At 45.4% G+C, this 21,985-nt stretch overlaps 1 protein-coding gene across 1 annotated transcript; it reads left to right on the top strand.

Moving 5' to 3' along the window:
• Window positions 1–16,887: 16,887 nt before the first annotated feature.
• On the top strand, window positions 16,888–20,109 carry LOC137349160 (gastrula zinc finger protein xLCGF3.1-like). The gene has a single exon (XM_068014580.1). The coding sequence runs from the start codon at window positions 17,916–17,918 to the stop codon at window positions 18,360–18,362; it is 447 nt and encodes a 148-aa protein (XP_067870681.1). The 5' UTR covers window positions 16,888–17,915; the 3' UTR covers window positions 18,363–20,109.
• The last annotated feature ends 1,876 nt before the right edge of the window (window positions 20,110–21,985 follow it).

Here is a 21,985-nt window from a genome sequence, read left to right as displayed (position 1 = left end):
CTAAGCTCTGCAGTCCTGCCACATCCAGCTGTGAGTTGTGGTGGACAATTAAACAACTAACTGGAGGAGGTGGCTCCACAAATATCCCCATCCTCAATGATGGGGGAGCCCAGCACATCAGTACGAAAGATAAGGCTGAAGCATTTGCAACAAGCTTCAGCCAGAAGTGCCGAGTTGATGATCCATCTCAGCCTCCTCCTGAAGTCCCCAGCATCACAGATGCCAGACTTCAGCCAATTCAATTCACTCCGCATCATATCAAGAAACGACTGAAGGCACTGGATACTGCAAAAGCTATGGGCCCTGACAATATTCCGGCAATAGTACTGAAGACCTGTGCTCCAGAACTTGCCGCACCCCTTGCCAAGCTGTTCCAGTACAGCTACAACACTGGCATCTACCTGGCAATGTGGAAAATTGCCCAGGGATGTCCTGTACACAAAAAGCAGGAGAAGTCCAACCCACCCAATTACCGCCCCATCAGTTTACTCTCAATCATCAATAAAATGATGGAAGATGTCATCAACAGTGCCATCAAGCGGCACTTGCTTAGCAATAACCTGCTCAGTGATGCACAGTTTGGGTTCCGCCAGGGCCACTCAGCTCCTGACCTCATTACAGCCTTAGTTCAGACATGGACAAAAGAGCTGAACTCAAGAGGTGAGGTGAGAGTGACTGCCCTTGACATCAAGGCAGCATTTGCCCGAGTATGGCATCAAGGAGCCCTGGCAAAACTGAAGTCAATGGGAATCGGGGAAAACCCTCCACTGGCTGGAGTTATACCTAGCGCAAAGGAAGATGGTTGTGGTTGTTGGAGGTCAATCATCTGAGCTCCAGGACATCACTGCAGGAGTTCCTCAGGGTAGTGTCCTAGGCCCAACCATCTTCAGCTGCTTCATCAATGGCCTTCCTTCAATCATCAGGTCTGAAGTGGGGATGTTCGCTGATGATTGCACAATGTTCAGCATCATTCGTGACTCCTCAGACACTGAAGCAGTCCGTGTAGAAATGCAGCAAGACCTGGACAATATCCAGGCTTGGGCTGATAAGTGGCAAGTAACATTCGTGCCACACAAGTGCCAGGCAATGACCATCTCCAGCAAGAGAGAATCTAACCATCTCCCCTTGACATTCAATGGCATTACCATCGCTGAATCCCCCACAATCAACATCCTAGGGGCTACCATTGACCAGAAACTGAACTGGAGTAGCCACATAAATACCGTGGCTACAAGAGCTGGTCAGAGACTAGGAATCCTGAGGTGAGTAACTCACCTCCTGACTCCCTTAAAGCCTGTCCACCATCTACAAGGCACAAGTCAGGAGTGTGATGGAATACTCTCCACTTGCCTGGATGGGTGCAGCTCCAACAACACTCAAGAAGTTCGACACCATCCAGGACAAGGCAGCCCGCTTGATTGGCACCCCATCTACAAACATTCACTCCCTCCACCACCAAAGCACAGTGGCAGCAGTGTGTACCATCTACAAGATGCACTGCAGCAACGCACCAAGGCTCCTCAGACAGCACCTTCCAAGCCCGCGAACTCTACCAACTAGAAGGACAAGGGCAGCAAATACATGGGAACACCACCACCTGCAAGTTCCCCTCCAAGTCACACACCATCCTGACTTGGAACTATATCGCCGTTCCTTCACTGTCGCTGGGTCAAAATCCTGGAATTCCCTTCCTCACAGCACTGTGGGCGTACCTACCCCAAATGGACTGTAGCGGTTCAAGAAGGCCTTCTCCAACACCTTCTCAAGGGCAATTCGGAATGGGCAATAAATGCTGGCCTGGCCAGTGATGCCCACATCCCATGAATGAATAAAAAAAAATGTATCATGCTTGGGAGTATTTGATGGGACAGTGTAGAGGGAGCTTTACTCTGCATCTAACTTGTGCTGCATCTGACTGGAGTATGTTTCAAGCAGATACTTGATTCTCACAATGTCCCATTCCCCAGTACTGACTACCGATGAAAACAACATTGAAACCAGAGATAAGAAAAACCTATCAGTTTCTCTCCCAGATACATACAGAAGGACAGTGAGTGTCCCAGACATTTTTGGACTGTCTGCTCGATAATTCATTCCTGTTTGAGGCTTTTGCCTTGATCTGAATTTGATGTCCTCTTGTTACTGACTCACTGACTTACAAAAATAGTTTTTCCTCATTTACCTGATGAAATTGTGAAGCCGTCCCTCAGATCTCCAATGACCCTTTGTTCTAATGAAAAGAGCCCCAGTTTCTCTAATCTCTCCTGATAACTAAAGCCTCTCTTCCCTGGTATCATCTCAGTGAATCTCTTCTGCACCCTCTCCATGGCCTTGACATCCTTCCTGGTGTAAGATCCCAAAACTTGACCCAATATTTGAACTGCAGCCTAACCAATGATTTGTCCAGGTTTACATGACCTCTGACCTTTTGTACTCGACACCCCAAATTATAAAACCGAGGATCCCATATGCATTTTAACCACTTTATCAATTTGTCTGCCCACTTTTAAAGGTTTGTATCACAACCCCTTGTAGGTTTTAGAGATATTAACATAACCTGGCTAAAATATATTGAAATCAAATGTCTGATATAATGTGTATTATGGGATGGAGACGTTTAGTCTGAGTTAGAAACTCAAACGGGCACTTCACTGCAGACAGACAGATCACCATGACAACACTGACGCATTCTATTCCACAGAATCAGCTCATTGGAAACTCTAATCTGATCAGGGGAAAGGACAGGGTTTGTCTGTTATTAACTACAATATAAACTGAAACCAGACTAAGTAACAGAACAGATTAGATTATAATGTGTGATGTTTATGTCTATAATTGTGAAACTATAAGAAATAACAGGATTAACAGTAGTCAGGGTAGTTTAGGGATGAGAAAATTACTGAAGAAAAGTAACTGCTGGGAACCAGGGAATGTGTCCTTGTAAATCACAGATTAGAGAAGTTCCAGCTGTCTTTTCCTCACTTCCTGACAAAACCCAGCAGAGAAGACAAAGAAGAGTCAGGTACCAGAGCTGGATCACTACAGGGTATAAAAGTGAGGGGATCCTGATGTAAGGGAGCAGTCGGGACTGGAGATACCGGAGATCAAGCTCAGGGTGCCCGAGGTTCCATCCAGCGGGCTGACCTCGTGTAACTGAGTGGACACGTGGGACTTGCATGTTTACTGTGATGGATCAATATAAGGTGGAGTAGAAGACAGAGAATCAACTCAGCTTATATTTCTTAGTAAGTATTAAAGATGCTGACACGAGACTTCCAGACCCATTAATTATGTCCATCCCTAATTGCCTTTGAGATGGTGGTGCTGAGCTGCCTTGTTAATCCATTGCAGTAAACCCACAATGCTGTTCAGAAGGGATTTCCAGGATATTGACCCAGCGATGGTGATAGAATAGCAATGTGGGGCTCCAAGTCAGGATGGTGTGTGGTTTGGAGGGGAACTCGCAGGCGGTGGTGTTCCCATACACCTGCTGCCATTGTCATTCTCGCTGAAAGGTGGTGGGTTTGGAAGGTGCTGTCAAAGGAGCCTTGGCAAGTTGCGACAGTGCTTCTGTAGATGGCTCACACTGCTGCCACTATTTGCTGGTGGTAGAGGGAGTGAATGTTTAAGGTGGTGGATGAGGTGCTTTGTCCTGGATGGTGTTGGAGCTGCACTCATCCAGACGAGTGCTGAATAAACACTCCTTTACCAGTGAGTTCACAACTGACTACTCGGGTTGTAATCTGCTGTTATTGCTGCTAATAATCACATCCAGGACGAAACCATGTTCATTCTGATAGTTGGATTTTAATTGTTGTGCTGATAACAACACTATATCTGGGCTGGAGTGTAATATTCTGATATCTGTCAAATGAATTAATGAAAAATGCACTTTATCAGGTCTTTAATTTCCTCAGAAGAGACTGACTGATGTCCCGTTACCAACTGTTCCATTTTTGTGTACTTTCTCCTTTTGAACTCTAGATTATTTCAGTTCTTATACCTTCAGTTACTCTCGTGGACAAGTCCCAGCTCCCCATCCCTTTCAGAGAGCCTCTCCTAGTCTCGCTATCCAGACAAGGTATCAGTAACATGCCCGGGATCACTAAACATAAAACCTAGTCTGTTCATCACTTTCGGCAACTGGACTTGGTGTGTTTCCCACAGCGTCTCTCTCACCTTCCATGTATGAATAGAAGATCACGCCTGCAAACCTGGTTTTAAATGTCAATCCACTCAGGAAATGTATTTAACAGGAGCCTTTAGGTCGATGAGACTCTCTGAAGGTGCCAACATTATAAACCCACAGCTACACCTGTAGAAATTAGTTCCAAGCATTTCTTTCACATTTAAATTTAAATTGAGATTTATGTTGTGGCAAATTTGTACATTTCTGGATAAATCAGCCTTTCTGCTGCACTCAAGTCAGCCTTTTCCTAATACAGTAAGCAGACGGTGATATCAGACCAATGGAAGATCAGTGGGTCTTTAAGTCAGCAGCTGATTCACACCAGGATGAGTCCGATTTCCTTCCACTCTGGTTAATGTTGTTCTTATCCACTGTCAGCTTCACGGACCCTGATTGGAAATGACTGGGAACATCGGTCCAATTGTGTTCTGTATGAGGTCACAGTCCTGGGTTCATCTTGGAGTGGCAGCTACTCTGTGTCTGAGGTGGAGAATCAATGTCAGTGGAATAGAAAATGAGACCGAGCGAGATAGACAGAGGGACAGAAAGAGGGTGAGAGATAGAAAGAGAGAGAGAGACTAACAAGAGTGAGAGTTAGTGTGTGTGAGACAGAGAAAGAGGGTGAGCGATAGACACTGATTGACAGAGAGTGAGTGACTGACAGTGACAGACAGATAGAGTGAATGTTAAAGCTTGAAATTAATTTATTTTTATTGGGTAAGGTTATTCAGGGATATGGAACCAAACAGGGTAAATGTAGCTGAGATACAATCAGTCATGATGTAATTTAATGGCAGAACAGTCTCGAGGGGCTGAATGGCCTCCTCCCACTCATATGCTCCTCTATTTTACAGGATCACTGAGACTGATACCCTGAGGCTCCTCTCACAATCCCGGGACCTTCTATTCCTGACAGTTATGGAGCAAGGGTATTCAGGGTGGTCTAGACAGGACAACAACCTCCCCTTCATAGACACATGATCCTGATTGTGAAGTGATGGTGCGTCTGGGAGAACGATGGGTGGACACAGTGTGTGTCGGTATTTTAACGATAATGTTCACCTCAGGAGAAAAACCGCCCCGCTCCCCTCAATGCCTACGAGTGAAACGAGGCCCTTCAATTAGACATGAAATTTAATTTGGAGCAAATCAGATCTGGGATTGTCTTTCTCACACATGGATGTCGAGATGGCCCATGTTATCGGGGCTGGTGGAACTGGACAGGGCCTGACCCAGCAGTGACAGGACAGGACAGGCCCACTGGGAGGTGAGAGAAAGCTGAATTAAACTCAAATGTAACATTTTCATTATTTAATTAATTTTACAATGAGATTCAGTGGATATTTCCTGTCGGGTTACCTTTCAGCTGAAGGGAGGATAAAAGTTTTCACATCACCAATCACATCAATGTTCACTATATCGAACAGCCCTGGTAAACTTTCCTGCAAGTCCCTTTAACAGGACACTGAAGAACTTTACAAGGAACTTGTAAACAGAAATGTACATTTACAAGGAACTTATAGTATAATTTATGTGGGGTGGGGTCTGTGATTCCTAGTCTGTTTGAAAAGAGGATCAACCAAAAAACTTTGAGAACCACTGCTGTCGATTCGATGTGACTCTATGTACTCACTGTAATTCTGTGTAACTCTATGTTACTATATCTCTGACTCCAAATGTAGCTGGAAAAGATTCCACTATTATCAATACAATGGTGCACCATCTTCTTTTTCAAAGATCTCTCAGCTTCTCTAATGGCTGCTTTTGTCTCTCTCAATGGTGGGTGATATTTGTCACGATTGTCCCAGAAACTGAATCCGTCTTTTTCCAAACTGGGTTCAATGTAAGACAGTTCGGGGAGTCAGGCATCATTCACCCCTAGACCTACACTGGCAGGTAAAACCCCAGACAGTTCCTTAGTAAGGATTCCTCTGGTTCCTCACCATGTATCTGTCAGGATACTGAAACCCAGCTTTCTTACAGTCCACTGCTGCGGACCCCACTCCCTGAGCCTACAACCTTCAGCAGGCTCAGTCATGGAGTTCCACAGCAGGAATGATCCCAGAGTAACTGTCAGGATCACACTCCCGTGGATGTTTGGATTACAGGAGGGTATGTCAGGAGCAGCACCAGGCATACCTCAAAATGAGGTGTCAACCTGGTGAAGGTACAACCCAGGACTACTTGCATGTATTGGGGTACGACCACTCAGGACAAAGCCCCCAGTCAAAATATACGATACTGATTGCAGTGGGAGCAACGCACTGTCAATTCAGTCCCGCTGCTCCACAGGTCGCATCATACATATCTTAAAGCTTTCCCAATCGGAGAAAGCAGTGGCCAAATTGCAACAATCCAGTAGCCTTCAAATGAGGCGAACCAATCCAGGTATCTTTAGATATCATCAAATTCACAGTTTATTAACAAAAAACTAAAATCTTAAACACTACTAAGATAAACCAATATCTAAAGACCTTACAACTTATTTTCAAAGAATCTAACTCCTACATTCGCATACACATACCCAAACTAACGGTAGTTTGGTGTTTAATTAGCTGCCCAAAAAAACAGAAATAACAATGAAGCCATTGCAGATTACGCTTCCTGACCAACGGTCCTCGGATACAACACAGTCAAAGTCCACTTACAGTCTTCCAAGGTCCGATGATCGGAATTCGGCAGTTCAATTCAGCAATTCAGTTCAGTTCAATAATGTTATTTTTTTTAAAGGAATTAATCTGGCTTGAAGCTTTGCGAACTTTGACAGGGAATAATAAATCAACTTCTCTTCCTTCAGTTTAAATTGTCCCTCGGACAGCTTTCAACCCTTCACATGCTGGCACAGCTGAGGCTATCTGTTTGTGTCTCTACCAGCCAGTTTCAAAGTCAAACGGCAACATTGCATTTTGTCTCTTCTCGATTTGTATGGCTGTAGCTAAGCAACCAGAATGCACTTTCGCTCAGTCTCTGGAGCTTTCTGCCTTCAAGATGTACTGATCTTTCCAAGGAGGGGAAAAAAACAGGACCGTGACACCTCCGCCCCTGATGAAATGAATTGCCATTCCCAAAATGCGTTTAATTACAACGTAAAAAACACTAGCTTTTTTCCCCCCAGATACATATACAATTTTTCTAAAATATTACAGCAACAAGTTCCATCAAAATATTTTTGGCTTTAAATTTTGCAAAGGTTGTCCCAATTAGCCCATTTCAATCTTCCAAACTTAGTCTCCCAGTTGTTTCGTGTTTTCCTTCCAAGCGTCCCGATTGTCCATCACCTCAGCCAGGTGAACTGCACAGCGAGGAACACTGGCCACGACTGGGTTCATTATTCTCTGAGAAGCTTCTCGAGTACCCATTAACCTGCGTGACATCCACTTGATACTGGAAAACCCTGTGCGGTGTAACAGAAGCTGACTTTTCCTTGTCTTGGGCTGTCAAAGGAACTTGACAGTATCCCTCCAACATATTTGTCTCTTTAAGACACATGGTGTTGCCCACTCTGTCCATACGGTCTTCTAAATGAGAATTTGGGTAGGAGTCTGCCTTTGTTTCCGCAGTGACATTTCTATAGTCTATTCAAGTTTGAGCCGTCCCACCAGGTTTAGGTATCAAGACCACCTGCGAATTCCAGCTGTCCTGACGAGGTTCGATCAAATTGTTTTCTAGCATGTACTGGATCTCTGCTTTCACTTGGGCCTGTTTATCTGGACTCAAAGCAGCAAGGATGTTGTTTTAAAGGAACGATTCCCCCTATATCCACATCATGGCTAAGGTTGTACATCCCGGCTTAACCCTACAAACCCCTTTAAATGTTGTGAAAAGCCTGGTTAGGTCTTCACGTTGTTCTGCCTCGAAGTGCAAAAGGATGTGGTCTAACTTTCCTTGCCATTCTGTATTCGCTAATCTGATATTTGGAGGTTCAATCTGAGAATTTCCTCGGCCTGCTTCTGCCTCATCCTCACTATCCTTTTCCTTCTCAACAGTCCCGATTACCTGACATACCTGCACTGGCTTATCCTCCTCCCTGCAATGATATTGCTTTAACATATTGACGTGACACGATCAGTTGCTCTTCTGGCGATCAGGGGTGTCAATCAAGTAATCTACCTTACCCGCTATTTTGATCACTCGAGATGGACCACTGAACCGTGCTTTTAATGGTTCTCCCTGTAATGGTAACAACACTAATACTTCACCACCCCCACCCCTCCCCCCGCCCCCCTCCCCCCCACCCCGGTTGAAAATAGTGGGCTTTTACATTCTTGTCTGCCCATTTTTTCATATTGGCTTGGGATGCTTTAAGGTGTTCCTGAGCTGTATCGCAAGCTTTAGTGAGCTTTTCCCAGAACAGATACATAAACCAGTATCGAAAATTCATTCTTTTGTTCCAGAAATCACTCTCTTATAAGTTTTAGAGGACCTCTTCATATCCGTAAACCAATTCGAAAGGGCTGAATCCTGTAGACTCATTCACAGAATCATTGCAGTGCAAAAGGAGGCCATTCGTCTCAACGTATCCGCGCTGGCTCTCTGAAAGAGCAACTCCCTCAGTTCCATTCCCCTGCCTTCTCCCCATAACCCTGCACATGCTTCCTTTTCATATAACTGTCTATTTCCCTTCTGAATGCTTCAATTGAACCTGCCCCCACCACGTTCTCAGGCAGCAGATTCCAGACCTTAGCCACTCGCTGCGTGAAAAGGTTTTCCCTCATGTCACTTTTGCTTCTCTTACCAATCGATCCTTTCATGAGTGGGAACAGTTTCTCTCTATCTGCTCTGTCCAGACACCTCATGATTCTGAATACCTCTATCAAATCATTCAGTGAGTCTCCGGTGGCATATAAAAGAAAGTCTAGTCCTTTATCCCAGTCATGTGGATATACGTGACAGTATGTTCTAATCATTGTTTTGAGAGTCTGGTGAAATCTCTCTAAAGCTCCGTGTGACTGCGGGTGATATGCTGAAGATTTCAACTGTCTAATCCCCAAATTGCCTATGACTTCTTGAAATATCCTGGACATGAAATTAGAACCTTGATCTGATGAAGTTCAAGTGGTAATCCAAATCTCGTAAAGAATTGGGTTAGCTTTTCTACCCCTATTCTAACAGTAATTGTCCTCAAAGGAATGGCCTCTGGAAATCGAGTAGCCATATCCATGGTAGTAAGTATGTATTGATGCCCTGCTTTTATTTTTGGCAAGAGTCCTACACAGTCTACTAATACCCGGCTAAATGGTTCCTCAATCACGGGTATGGGAATTAGTGGTGCCGGTTTTATGGTAGTTTTCCCATCATTTGACAGGTATGTCATGTCCTACAAAATTGTCTCACATCCTTTGTAAGACCTGGCCAGTAATAATGTTGGCTTGTGTGTGATTTGCTCTCCCGAATTCCCCTATATCCTACAAAAGGAATGTCATGTGCTAACCTTAATAATCCTTGGCAATATTTAGGTGGTACCACTATCTGTTCAACAGCTGTCCAGTCTTCATCTGCAGGTCTACGAGACAGTCTCCATTTCCACCTCAAAACCCCATTTGCCATATAAAAGCCTTCTGGAACTCCTTTCGCCCCGGAACTCCTTCGCCTCAGCTTCTGTCAGAGTCGTCGGTGCTATTCGGTGCATCTCTGGATCAGCTTGCTGTGCTGCAATGATAGACAATCTGTTAAACATCTCATTTGGATTATCTAAATCCCCAAATAAGGTTTCAGATGCTTGGCTATCTATTTGTGGTGCCCCTTTTACCTCCAACAATGGATCCTGTTTAGCCATTGCTCAGGTAACTACACACACAGGAAATATTCTCGGAACTTGTTCTCTCTCTCTCTGCCCCACTATCTCTCTCTCTCTCTCTCTCTGCCCCACTATCTCTCACTCTCTCTCTCTCTGCCCCACTATCTCTCTCTCTCTGCCCCACTATCTCTCTCTCTCTCTCTCTGCCCCACTATCTCTCTCTCTCTGCCCCACTATCTCTCTCTCTCTCTCTCTCTGCCCCACTATCTCTCTCTGCCCCACTATCTCTCTCTCTCTCTCTCTCTGCCCCACTATCTCTCTCTCTCTCTCTCTCTGCCCCACTATCTCTCTCTCTCTCTCTGCCCCACTATCTTTCTCTCTCTCTCTCTCTCTGCCCCACTATCTCTCTCTCTCTCTGCCCCACTATCTCTCTCTCTCTCTCTCTGCCCCACTATCTCTCTCTCTCTCTCTGTCCCACTATCTCTCTTTCTCTCTCTCTGCCCCACTATCTCTCTCTCTCTCTCTGCCCCACTATCTCTCTCTCTCTGCCCCACTATCTCTCTCTCTCTGCCCCACTATCTCTCTCTCTGCCCCACTATCTCTCTTTCTCTCTCTCTGCCCCACTCTCTCTCTCTCTCTGCCCCACTATCTCTCTCTCTCTCTGCCCCACTATCTCTCTCTCTCTCTCTGCCCCACTATCTCTCTCTCTCTCTGCCTCACTATCTCTCTCTCTCTCTCTCTGCCCCACTATCTCTCTCTCTCTGCCCCACACTCTCTCTCTCTCTCTGCCCCACTATCTCTCTCTCTCTCTCTGCCCCACTATCTCTCTCTCTCTCTCTGCCCCACTATCTCTCTTTCTCTCTGCCCCACTATCTCTCTTTCTCTCTCTCTGCCCCACTATCTCTCTCTCTCTGCCCCACTATCTCTCTCTCGCTCTCTGCCCCACTATCTCTCTTTCTCTCTCTCTGCCCCACTATCTCTCTCTCTCTCTGCCCCACTATCTCTCTCTCTCTGCCCCACTATCTCTCTCTCTCTCTGCCCCACTATCTCTCTCTCTCTCTCTGCCCCACTATCTCTCTCTCTCTCTCTGCCTCACTATCTCTCTCTCTCTCTGCCCCACTATCTCTCTCTCTCTGCCCCACTCTCTCTCTCTCTCTCTCTCTCTCTGCCCAACTATCTCTCTCTCTCTCTCTCTCTCTCTCTCTATGCCTCACTATCTCTCTCTCTCTCTCTCTCTCTGCCCCACTATCTCTCTCTCTCTCTCTGCCCCACTATCTCTCTCTCTCTCTCTGCCCCACTATCTCTCTTTCTCTCTCTCTGCCCCTTGGTAGTGTGGAGGAACAGAGGGATCTTGGGGTCCATGTCCATAGATCGCTCAAAGTTGCCACCCAAGTTGATAGGGTTGTTAAGAAGGCGTATGGTGTGTTGGCTTTCATTAACAGGGGGATTGAGTTTAAGAGCCGCGAGGTTATGCTGCAGCTCTATAAGGCCCTGGTTCGACCACACTTGGAATATTGTGTTCAGTTCTGGTCGCCTCATTATAGGAAGGATGTGGAAGCTTTAGAGAGGGTGCAGAGGAGATTTACCAGGATGCTGCCTGGACTGGAGGGCATATCTTACGAAGAAAGGTTAAGGGTGCTAGGGCTTTTCTCATTGGAGCGAAGAAGGATGAGAGGTGACTTGATAGAGGGGTACAAGATGATGAGAGGCATAGATAGAGTGGATAGCCAGAGACTTTTTCCCAGGGCGGAAAGGGCTATCACCAGGGGGCATAATTTTAAGGTGATTGGAGGAAGGTTTCAGGGAGATGTCAGAGGTAGGTTCTTTACACAGAGAGTGGTGGGTTCGTGGAATGCACTGCCAGCGGTGGTAGTAGAAGCAGATACATTAGGGACATTTAAGCGACTCTTGGATAGGTACATGGATGATAGTAGAATGAAGGGTGTGTAGGTAGTTTGATCTTAGAGTAGGTTAAAGGTTCGGCACAACATCGTGGGCCGAAGGGCCTGTACTGTGCTGTACTGTTCTATGTTCTATGTTCTTAAATGTCCTGCTATTTCTCAATAATGGACTCTAGCATTTTCCGAATGACATTTTAAGCTAACTGGTCTATAGTTTCCTGCTTTCTGTCTCCCTTCTTTCTTGAATAGGGGTGTAACATTAGCGGTTTTCCAATCCGCTGGTACCCTACCAGAATCCAGTGAGTTTTGGTATATTATGACTAATGCCTCCATGATCTCTGCAGGCACTTCTTTTAAAACCCTTGGATGTCGGCCCTCAGGTCCTGGCGACTTGTCTGCCTTTAGTCCCATCAGTTTGTCCCGCACCTTTTCCCTCGTGATAGAGATTGTTACAAGTTCCTCCCTCCCATTTACACCCTGTTCATCTGTTATTGTCAGGATGTTTATTGTGTCCTCCACCATGAAGACCGATGCAAAATATTGGTTTAAATTATCTGCCATTTCCCTGTTCCCTGTTATTAATTCCCCAGTCTCATCCTCTAAGGGCCCCACACTTACTTTAGCTACTCTCTTCCTTTTTTATATACCTGTAGAAGCTCTTACTGTTTGTTTTTATATTTCTTGCCAATTTATTTTCATCATCAATTTTCAAGGTAGTAGATGAGTTGGTGTTCATTACCTTGTCCTCAGTACCTTGCTCTATGGCAGCGAGGCCTGGACAACGTATGCCAGCCAAGAGCGACGTCTCAATTCATTCCATCTTCGCTGCCTTCGGAGAATACTTGGCATCAGGTGGCAGGACTATATCTCCAACACAGAAGTCCTTGAAGCGGCCAACACCCCCAACTTATACACACTACTGAGTCAGCGGCGCTTGAGATGGCTTGGCCATGTGAGCCGCATGGAAGATGGCAGGATCCCCAAAGACACATTGTACAGCGAGCTCGCCACTGGTATCAGACCCACCAGCTGTCCATGTCTCCGCTATAAAGACGTCTGCAAACGCGACATGAAATCGTGTGACATTGATCACAAGTCGTGGGAGTCAGTTGCCAGCATTCGCCAGAGCTGGCGGGCAGCCATAAAGACAGGGCTAAATTGTGGTGAGTCGAAGAGACTTAGTAGTTGGCAGGAAAAAAGACAGAGGCGCAAGGGGAGAGCCAACTGTGCAACAGCCCCATCAAACAAATTTCCCTGCAGCACCTGTGGAAGAGCCTGTCACTCCAGAATTGGCCTTTATAGCCACTCCAGGCGCTGCTTCACAAACCACTGACCACCTCCAGGCGCGTATCCATTGTCTCTCGAGATAAGGAGGCCCAAAGAAAGAAGAAAGAAAGATGAGTTGGTGTTCATTTTACAAAACTTGCTAGACTCTGAAAATGTAGGCATGCTACAGCCTACCGGACTGAACATTGAGTTCAATAATGTCAGAGCATGACAGGTCCCCCCCCCCCCCCCCCACCCCCTTTGTTTTAGTTTTACTTTGTATTGTTTATTTTTATTTCTTTTTATTTCATTTCATTTTACTTTTCTTCATCATTACTCTTTTTTTTACCATGTGCCTGCCCACTGTTTATTTCATGTTTTTGCTTTTGGCTAGGGCTTTCATTATTCTGTCATTTAACACACTCTCTGCACTAATGTTTATCTTTCACCACACCATTAACACACTCTTTGTCTTTGCCTTTGCCCCATGACCTCCTTGTCAGTTATTCTCTGTGACCCTCTGTCCTATCAACACCTTCCCATTTGTTCTCTTTTGCCGCATCCCCATATATTTGCTTAAAACCTATTACATTTCTAGCCTTTGCCAGTTCTGATGAAAGGTTACTGACCTGAAACGTTAACTTTGCTTCTCCCTCCACAGATGCTGTCAGACCTGTTGAGTATTTCCAGCACCTTTTTGTTTTAGTTGTGAAAGGGAAATCGTGTTTAACTAATTTATTGGAGTTCTTTGAAGAGGTAACATGCGCTGCCGATAAAGGGGAGCCCATTGATGTACTGTACATGGATTTTCAGAGGCATTTGACAAGGTGCCACAAAAAACATTATTGCACAAAGTAGGAGCTCACGTTGTCCGGGGTAATATATTAGTATGGATACAAGATTGGCTGGCTGGCAGAGAACAGAGAGTACGCATAAATGGGTCCTTTTCTGATTGGCAGGATGTGATGAGTAGAATCCCACAGGGGTTTGTGCCGCGGCCTCAACACTTTACAATTTATATCAACGACTTAGATGAGGGGAGCAATGGCATGGGAGCTAAATTTTCAGATGACACAAAGATAAGTAGGAAGGTATGTTGTGAAGGGGACATAGGGAGGTTGGAAACCAATATAGATAGGTTGAGTGAATGGGCAAAAATCTGGTAAATAGAGTATAATTGGGAAAATGTGAAGTTGTTCACTTTGGCAGGAAGAATAAAAAAGCAGAGTATTACTTCAACAGAGAACGACTGCAGAATTCTGAGGTACAGAGGATCTTGGTGGTCTAGTGCATGACACACAAAAGGATATTATGTAGGTACAGCAAGTAATAAAGAAGGCTAATGGAATGCTATTCTTTATTGTGAGAGGAACTGAAAATAAAAGTAAGGATGTTATGCTTCAGTTATACAGGGCATAGGTGAGACCACATCTCGAATACTGTGGGCAGTTTTTGTCTCATTTAAGGAAGGATGTAAATGCGTTGGAGGCGGTTCAGAGCAGGTTTACTAGATTGATACCTGGAATGAGTGGCTTGTCTTATGAAAAAAGGTTGGACAGACTGGGCTTGTTTTCACTGGAGTTTAGAAGAGTGAGGGGAGTATTAATTGAAGTATTTAAGATCCTGAATGGTCTTGACAAAGTGGGTGTGGAACGGATATTTCCTCTTGTGGGTGAATCCAGAACTAGAGGGCACTGTTTTAAAATTAGGAGTCATCCTTTTAGGACAGAGATGAGGAGAATGTGTTTCTCTCAGAGGGTTGTGCGACTTTGGAACTTTCTGCCTCAGACGGTGGTGGGGGCGCGGTCATTGAATATTTTAAGGCAGAGGTAGATAGATTCTTGTTAGGCAAGGGAATCAAAGGTTATCGGGAGGTAAAAGCAAAATACTGCGGATGCTGGAAATCTGAAATAAAAACAAGAAACGCTGGAAATATTCAGCAGGTCTGGCAGCATCTGTGAAAAGAGGAGCAGAGTTAACGTTTCAGGTCAGTGACGCTTCATCAGAAGAAGGTTCCCTTTGCTTTATCATCAGAAGAAGGGTGACTGACCTGAAATGTTAACTCTGCTTCTCTCTCCACAGATGCTGCCAGACCTGCTGAGTATTTCCAGCATTTCTTGTTATTATCAGGAGGTAGATGGGAGTGTGGAATTTGAAACATAATCTGATCAGCCATGATCTTCTTGAATAACCTACTTCTCCTAATTCGTATATACATTTCTACCTTTGCCAGTTCTGATGAAAGGTCACCGACCTGAAATGTTAACTCTGCTTATGTCTCAATAGATGCTGCCAGACCTGCTGAGTATTACAGCACTTTCCACTTAAGAATTTTATATGTTTCAATAGATCACCTCAAATTCATCAAGCATGAGGGAATAAAGGCCTCTTCTACTTAATTTGTCCTCATAGGACAATCATGGAATCAGTCTGGAGAACCTTTGTTGTACTCTCTCTCGGGCAAGTATATCCAAAGTGATATTAATCAAATCCAGGCTCAACCTTTGCAGAGAATCCATGCATTTGGGTTTCTGTATCAGTTATGAAATAATTTGATCACAATCTGACCACAGAGTGTCCCTTTTCGTCACTAATTAGGGCTGTCAATAGCGGGTCTATTACCCAGCATCCGCCGCGGCAATGAATGTGCCCTATTGATTCGGCAGCAGCCCAGCGCGCAGACGCAGTGCGGGCCTGTATGTGGAGCATGCGCAGTGTCACTGTGCTCAGAGCGGTGCGAGTGCTGGAGACGCTTTTGCAGCGGGTGAGAGTCGGCGGGTGGGCTTCAGAAACACCCGGTGTAGGCCGCAAGCCCCCAATAAGAAGCTCCAGGTCCCGCGTTTGCACCGAGCGGGGCGACAGCTGCGGGGCTTCTCCCGGTGACAGGCCCTGTTTGAACCTAATAATAAATTAAAAGGAGGGACTAAGTTCCCCGACTGAAGGGAGACCAGGAATAAAAAACCAGAAACACTGACCGACTGAGACGGAAACAGGCGAGGCGGGAGGAGATTGGTAGCGCAGGGCAGGAATTGGAGCCGTGGGTGGGCTGGGAAGCTTCATAAACACCTGGGGTTCGGCCTGAGGCTCCGAGTCAGGCCACAGGCCCCGTGTTTACCCCGCGGTGACAGGCCCAGGGGAGCGGGGCCACTGGCCGCCATCTTGGACAGGGCGCCTGTGCGGCCATCTTGGTGAGGGCACAGTGAGTGGGCGGGGCTTCACCTCTGTTCACTATTGTGCCCTGGGCAACAGGGTTTTAAATTGCTTCACCCACTCGCAGGCTGCAAGTGATGTTTGCAGCATAGAGGAGTCCATGGGCCGTGTAGATATTCAGTGTGAGAGGTTACAGTCCCTGTATAGTTACCCGCACTTTTAATAACACTTTACCCCAAGCTCCTAATCTTTAGACGCTGGTATGGAGTGGGTGGGTAAAACGGAGGATCTTATTCTGGACCTAATCTTGGGCCTGGTTAAAACAGCAATGGGTGGGTCCAGGATATGCAGGGCCTATGTTCAGTGTGGGGGTATCACTGTGGCTGACGGCCTATCCTATGGTCTTGTCGGCACCTCAGGGTACAGAGTGTCTCACAGGCACTGGTAACAACATTCTGGTTTTGGGAAAGTTCCCTTTGCTTTCGCCACTTTACCTCAACCTGGGCTCAACACTGAGTTCAACAATTTCAGACCATGAACCCTAATTTGATTGTTTTATTTTACCATGTGCTGGTCATAAACTTGCGTTTCCATGTTTTTGCTTTTGGACAGAGATGTTCATTATTCTGTCATTAACACTCTCTTTGGACAAATGCTTTGTCTTTTACTGCAACGATTAGCACCTCCCTTGCCTTTTGTTCCATGACATATTTGTCATTTAACCTCTCCCACCCTCTGCCCTGTCACAGACTATTTCAACTTGCTCAACTTTTCTCACCCTTGTCAGTTCTGATGAAAGGTCATCGACCTGAAACATTAACTCTGTTTCTCTCTCCACAGGTACTGCCAGACCTGCTCAGTATCTCCAGCACTTTCTCTTTTTATGCCAGATTTCCAGCATCTGCAGTATTTTCCTTGTATTCTCTTTGCTTATTTTGGCTTCTTTTAGTTTGATTGGACCACACGTTTGGGGCAATAATGAGAGGAAAGAATGTTCCATAGAAACTCGAATTATCTGTTCTGAATTTCTATCCTGTACTTACGGTGAATAGTTTTGTAAATTCATTTCATAGGGTATTAGAAGGGGAGGGTTTGCAGATGCGAAGCTCAAACCAAACATCTGTCTCAATTTATCAGGATCTGAATCTCATCGGCCTTTGAATGTGGATGGAGAAATGTTTTTCTCTTCTGTCTGTGCAAAAAGATTTCAAACATCAGTATGACTGGAAAATCAATGATTGGCACACACACGAGTGAGAGTGTTCCAGTGCACTGACTGGAAAGAGCTTTAACCAGTTACACAGCCTCAAAAAACATCACGCCATTCACAGCGTGAAGAAACCAGACACGTGTTCTGTGTGTGGACGAGGCTTCCACTGATAGTCCAACCTGGAGAAACACAAGGACATCCGCACCATGGAGAAACCATGGAAATGAGGGGACTGTGGGAAGGGATTCAATTACCCCATCTGACCTGGACATTCATCGACGCACTCACACTGGGGAGAGGCCATTCACCTGCTCAGTGTGTGGGAAAGGATTTGCTCAAAAATCCACCCTGCAGACACACCAGCGAGCTCACACTGGAGAGAGGCCATTCACCTGTTCTGTGTGTGGGAAGGGATTCACTCAGTCATCCATCCTGCTGAAACACAAGAATATTCACAGTGCTATGAAATCTTTTAAATGTTCTGAATGTGAAAAGACCTTTAAAAGCAGACATGCAATGGTGAGACACCAATGTGCTCACACTGGGGAGAGGCCGTTCACCTGCTCTGAGTGTGGGAAGGGATTCACCTGTTCATCCACCTTGCTGAAACACCAGCGAGTTCACACTGATGAGAGACCTTTCAACTGCTCTGACTGCGGGACTGGGTTCAAGCAATCATCTGACCTCACTGTACACCAGCGTATTCACACTGGGGAGAGGCCGTTCACCTGCTCTGTGTGCAGGAAGGGATTCACCTGTTCATCCAACCTCACTATACACCAGCGTATTCACACTGGGGAGAGGCCGTTCACCTGCTCTGTGTGTAGGAAGGGATTCACCTGTTCATCCAACCTCACTATACACCAGCGCGTTCACACAGGGGAGAAACCGTTTTCCTGCTCCGTGTGAGGGAAGGGATTCATTTGTTCATCCAACCTGCTGAAACATCAGCGTGTACACACTGGCGGGAGACCTTTCAAAAGCTCTCACTGTGGGACTGGGTTCAGGCGATAATTTCAACTCACTGTACACCAGCGAGTTCACACTGGGGAGAGGCCGTTCACCTGCTCCCAGTGTAGGAGGAGATTTGCTCAGTCATCCACCCTGCTGAAACACCAGTGAGTTCACACTGGGGAGCGGCCATTCACCTGCCCAGTGTGTGGGAAGAGCTTTGCTCAGTCATCCACCCTGCAGAAACACCAGCGAGTTCACAAGTAACTGCAGGGGTTGGATTCTGCTGTTATTGCTGCTATTAATCCCATCCAGGACTGAACCATGTTCATTCTGACAGTTAAAGAAAGATCTGGATGTCTCCAGGACCTTCCACTACCTCAGGCCATGTCAAAGTGCTTTACAGCCAATGAAGTACGATTGAAGTGTAGTCACTGTTGTAATGTAGGAAACACAGCAGACAATTACACACAGTAAACTCTCTGGAGTGGGACTTGAACCCACAACCCTCTGACTCACAGGTGACAATGATAACAACTGAGTCACAGTCACAGTTCATTTCTATTGATGTGAACTGGTGTTAGGATCACTGGACCTTGTAACATGATTATATCTTATAGATAGTGATTTTATTTAAATTCAAGATGGAATCCAGGAGGTCAGCTGACCTCAGCTCCACTCTGTAAAAAGGTTACCATGGCAACAGAGGGAACAGATCAAAGACTGTTTTCTGAAGAACAGAGACTCCAGCACTAACACCTGAAGAACAATGGGTTTCACCCTCCCAGACTTTTGGATTGTAAAACAAGGAGTCAGTCATTGAGAACATGTAAATGAACCGGCAGGTGGTAACACCTGGGGGCAATGGAAAGGCCGAGTAGCTTTGTGAAACTAGACTTCTGGTCTTTGTATTTTGGAGAAGAACAACCAACTATTGAATTCCAGGACCAGATAAATTTAACAGACTTTCTGGAGAATAACAGGCTGTAAGGAATGAACCATCATGTTGCGGCCTCAAGCAGGCTGTAAGAAGAGAACCCATCGGGGTGAGGCCTCAAGGGAAGCTGTAAGAGAAGGCACCCAGCAGGGACAGCTGGAGAGAGAGAGAGAGAGGCAGAGAGTAAACGCCTGCTCTCTGAAGGTATACAGTGAAAGGCTGTGGAAATTTGAACCTGTTTTTTTTTGAGAGTTGAAGTTTGTGGAGGAGTAAAGGGCCCACAGGATCACGGGAAATCACATTATCCACCGATGTCCAGGTCAGAAGTGTTTGGAAAAGTGAGCAAAGGAAAATATTGTTTATTTGAAAAGTCTGGGAGATGCAGCCCATTGAACTGGGAGGAATTTGGGTCTTTTAACTGTAAAGGATTTTGTCATCGAAAAGGACCATATAACGTATCAGTGTGGTGTAAGATATTCAAGTATTGAATAAGTAAAGAAACTACTTTTGATTGTAATTTTGGGTATCAGCTATTTACAAAGTGCGATTTAGTTAATTGGGGATTTCTTTTAGTTGTAATAAAAGAGATAAAAGGTGAAATCTTGTGTAATTTGTTAAATTGGTCTGGGGGTTCATATCTCGTATTTTTCATGTTGACAATCTCTCTGAGGTCTGAACAATTTGAAATTGGGATTAAACTGGATACCTATTTTTCAGCTAGCACAGACACAATGGGCTGAATGACCTCCTCCTCTGCTGTAAATTTGCTATGTTCCTATTCTGACAGTTGGGGTTTGTTTCTGCCGATATTAATAACCTTTTAAAGTTTGCTGGAGTTTAATATTCTGGATAAATGTCAAATAAATCAGCTTTGTTTTAAACACACATGTAGATTTCTGTCTTTCCCACCTGAGTGTTTAGCATCACCAGGCTGGAGCTCAGAAAGGACAATCTGGGGGGAGGATCGTACGGCAGGAACAGAACTTCAGCCTGAACACAGTCCTTCAGGATCACACTGAGAGGGACAAACGGCACTTTGGTCTTTCTCGTCACTCTTCACTCTTCACTGACAACAAAGTCCCCATGTGGGTTAATCCTGAGGCCTGTAAGAAATGTGTCCCAGCCACACTCTTCCATGGTTCAGAGCTCCTGGGCTCTGAACAGAAGGCTCCTTTACAACTGTGTTTAGAGTCAGGAAGAACAACGGTGAATGCTGGAAACGTGCTGTCAAATCAGAGATTGGTGTAAACCTGTGATCTGTTCCTGACTGAAACTGAAACGGTAATTAGTTTCCAGTCCGAAAATGACTATGGTAATTATTTTAGAAAAGTTTAATTTGTTTGTGTGATAGTCCTGTGTTGACCATTTTAAGGCAGGCATTAACTCATTTAAAATTGACCCGTTGAAAATAAATTGGTTAAGTTCTGCCTGGTAGCTGCTGGTACAATTATACAACAGTCACTTAATTTCCAGATAAAGAAGGATCTGCAGTGTGTTTCCAGGAATTCCTTATTGATGTGTTAGCATTGCACAGCAGGATACATGATTCGGAACATCCACAGGGGTGCGATTCCCGATAGTTACTCTGGGATCACTCCTGCTGTGAAACTCTAACACTGACCCTGCTGAAGGTTGCAGACGCAGGGAGTTTTTTTTTCATGGGATGCAGGTGTCGTTGTCAAAGCCAGCATTTGTTGCCCACCCCCAATTGCCCTTGAGAAGGTGTTGGTAAGCCACTGCCTTGAACCGCTGCAGTCCATGTGATGTAGATGCACCCACAGTGCTGTTGGGATGGGAGTTGCAGGTTTTTGACCCAGTGACAGTGAAGGAAGGGCAATATAGTTCCAAGTCAGGATGACGTATAGCTTAGAGGGAAACTTGCAGCTGGTAGTATTCCCATGTGTCTGTTGTTTGTCATGATCCTGTCTTTCTTTTCTCTCCGGGAAATATGTGGTATATCTTTAAGACAGCAAAGGATCAGTACTGCTTTAAGAACAAGCAGGCCTCAGGAGTTACCGAGAAGGTGCATTCTCGTTGCCTTGGATACAGCCATTCGGTGACTGCGATTCAAAGGGTGCTTTCTCGTTGCCTTGGATACAGTCACTTGGACTGAGCATAGAGAGATACATTTGTTCCAGTTTAATTTTTAACTGGCTTACAGTGCAAACAGCCTGTTCTAACAGAGGACACAGACAGATAGCTGTGTGTTAGCACCTGAGGCATTTACCTGGAGACTGGAGCGGCGGCAGGTGGACTGGGAGGAGGCTAATCTGGAGCGGGACCTGAAAAGGAAAGAGCAGGGCTCGAGGCACTTACTTACCTGAAAACCGGAGTGGAGGCAGGCTCTATTTGTGTCTCCACACGCTGAGGTTCAAATGAGGAAACAAAAACTTAGTGACATCATGGGAAATCTGTAAGCTGATCGGTTGGGTAAGTAACAGCTGTTAGTGCACTTAAATAGCTTAAAAAAAGGGGACATTCTTTTGTGGAAAAAACTTCAAACCCTACCATATAAGTGATAAGGTGAGTGCAACTAAAGTGTGTTCTTTTAAATTAGTGTAATTTATTAAGGAATTTAGATTGTAGTGGGTAGTGTTTGGAGTAGAACAAGTCCCTTACTGTAATTAGTATTTTTTATAGGGAG

This window comes from Heterodontus francisci, chromosome 34 (assembly GCF_036365525.1).
Source record: "Heterodontus francisci isolate sHetFra1 chromosome 34, sHetFra1.hap1, whole genome shotgun sequence".
Taxonomy (NCBI): Eukaryota; Metazoa; Chordata; class Chondrichthyes; order Heterodontiformes; family Heterodontidae; genus Heterodontus; species Heterodontus francisci.
Note: the sequence above shows the minus strand (reverse complement) of the source record. Positions and strands in the feature narration are given on the sequence as shown.

What these genes read in the sequence shown, in the direction of transcription:
- LOC137349160 (XM_068014580.1), top strand. Translation starts at nt 17,916, where the DNA reads ATGAAATCTTTTAAATGTTCTGAATGTGAAAAGACCTTTAAAAGCAGA.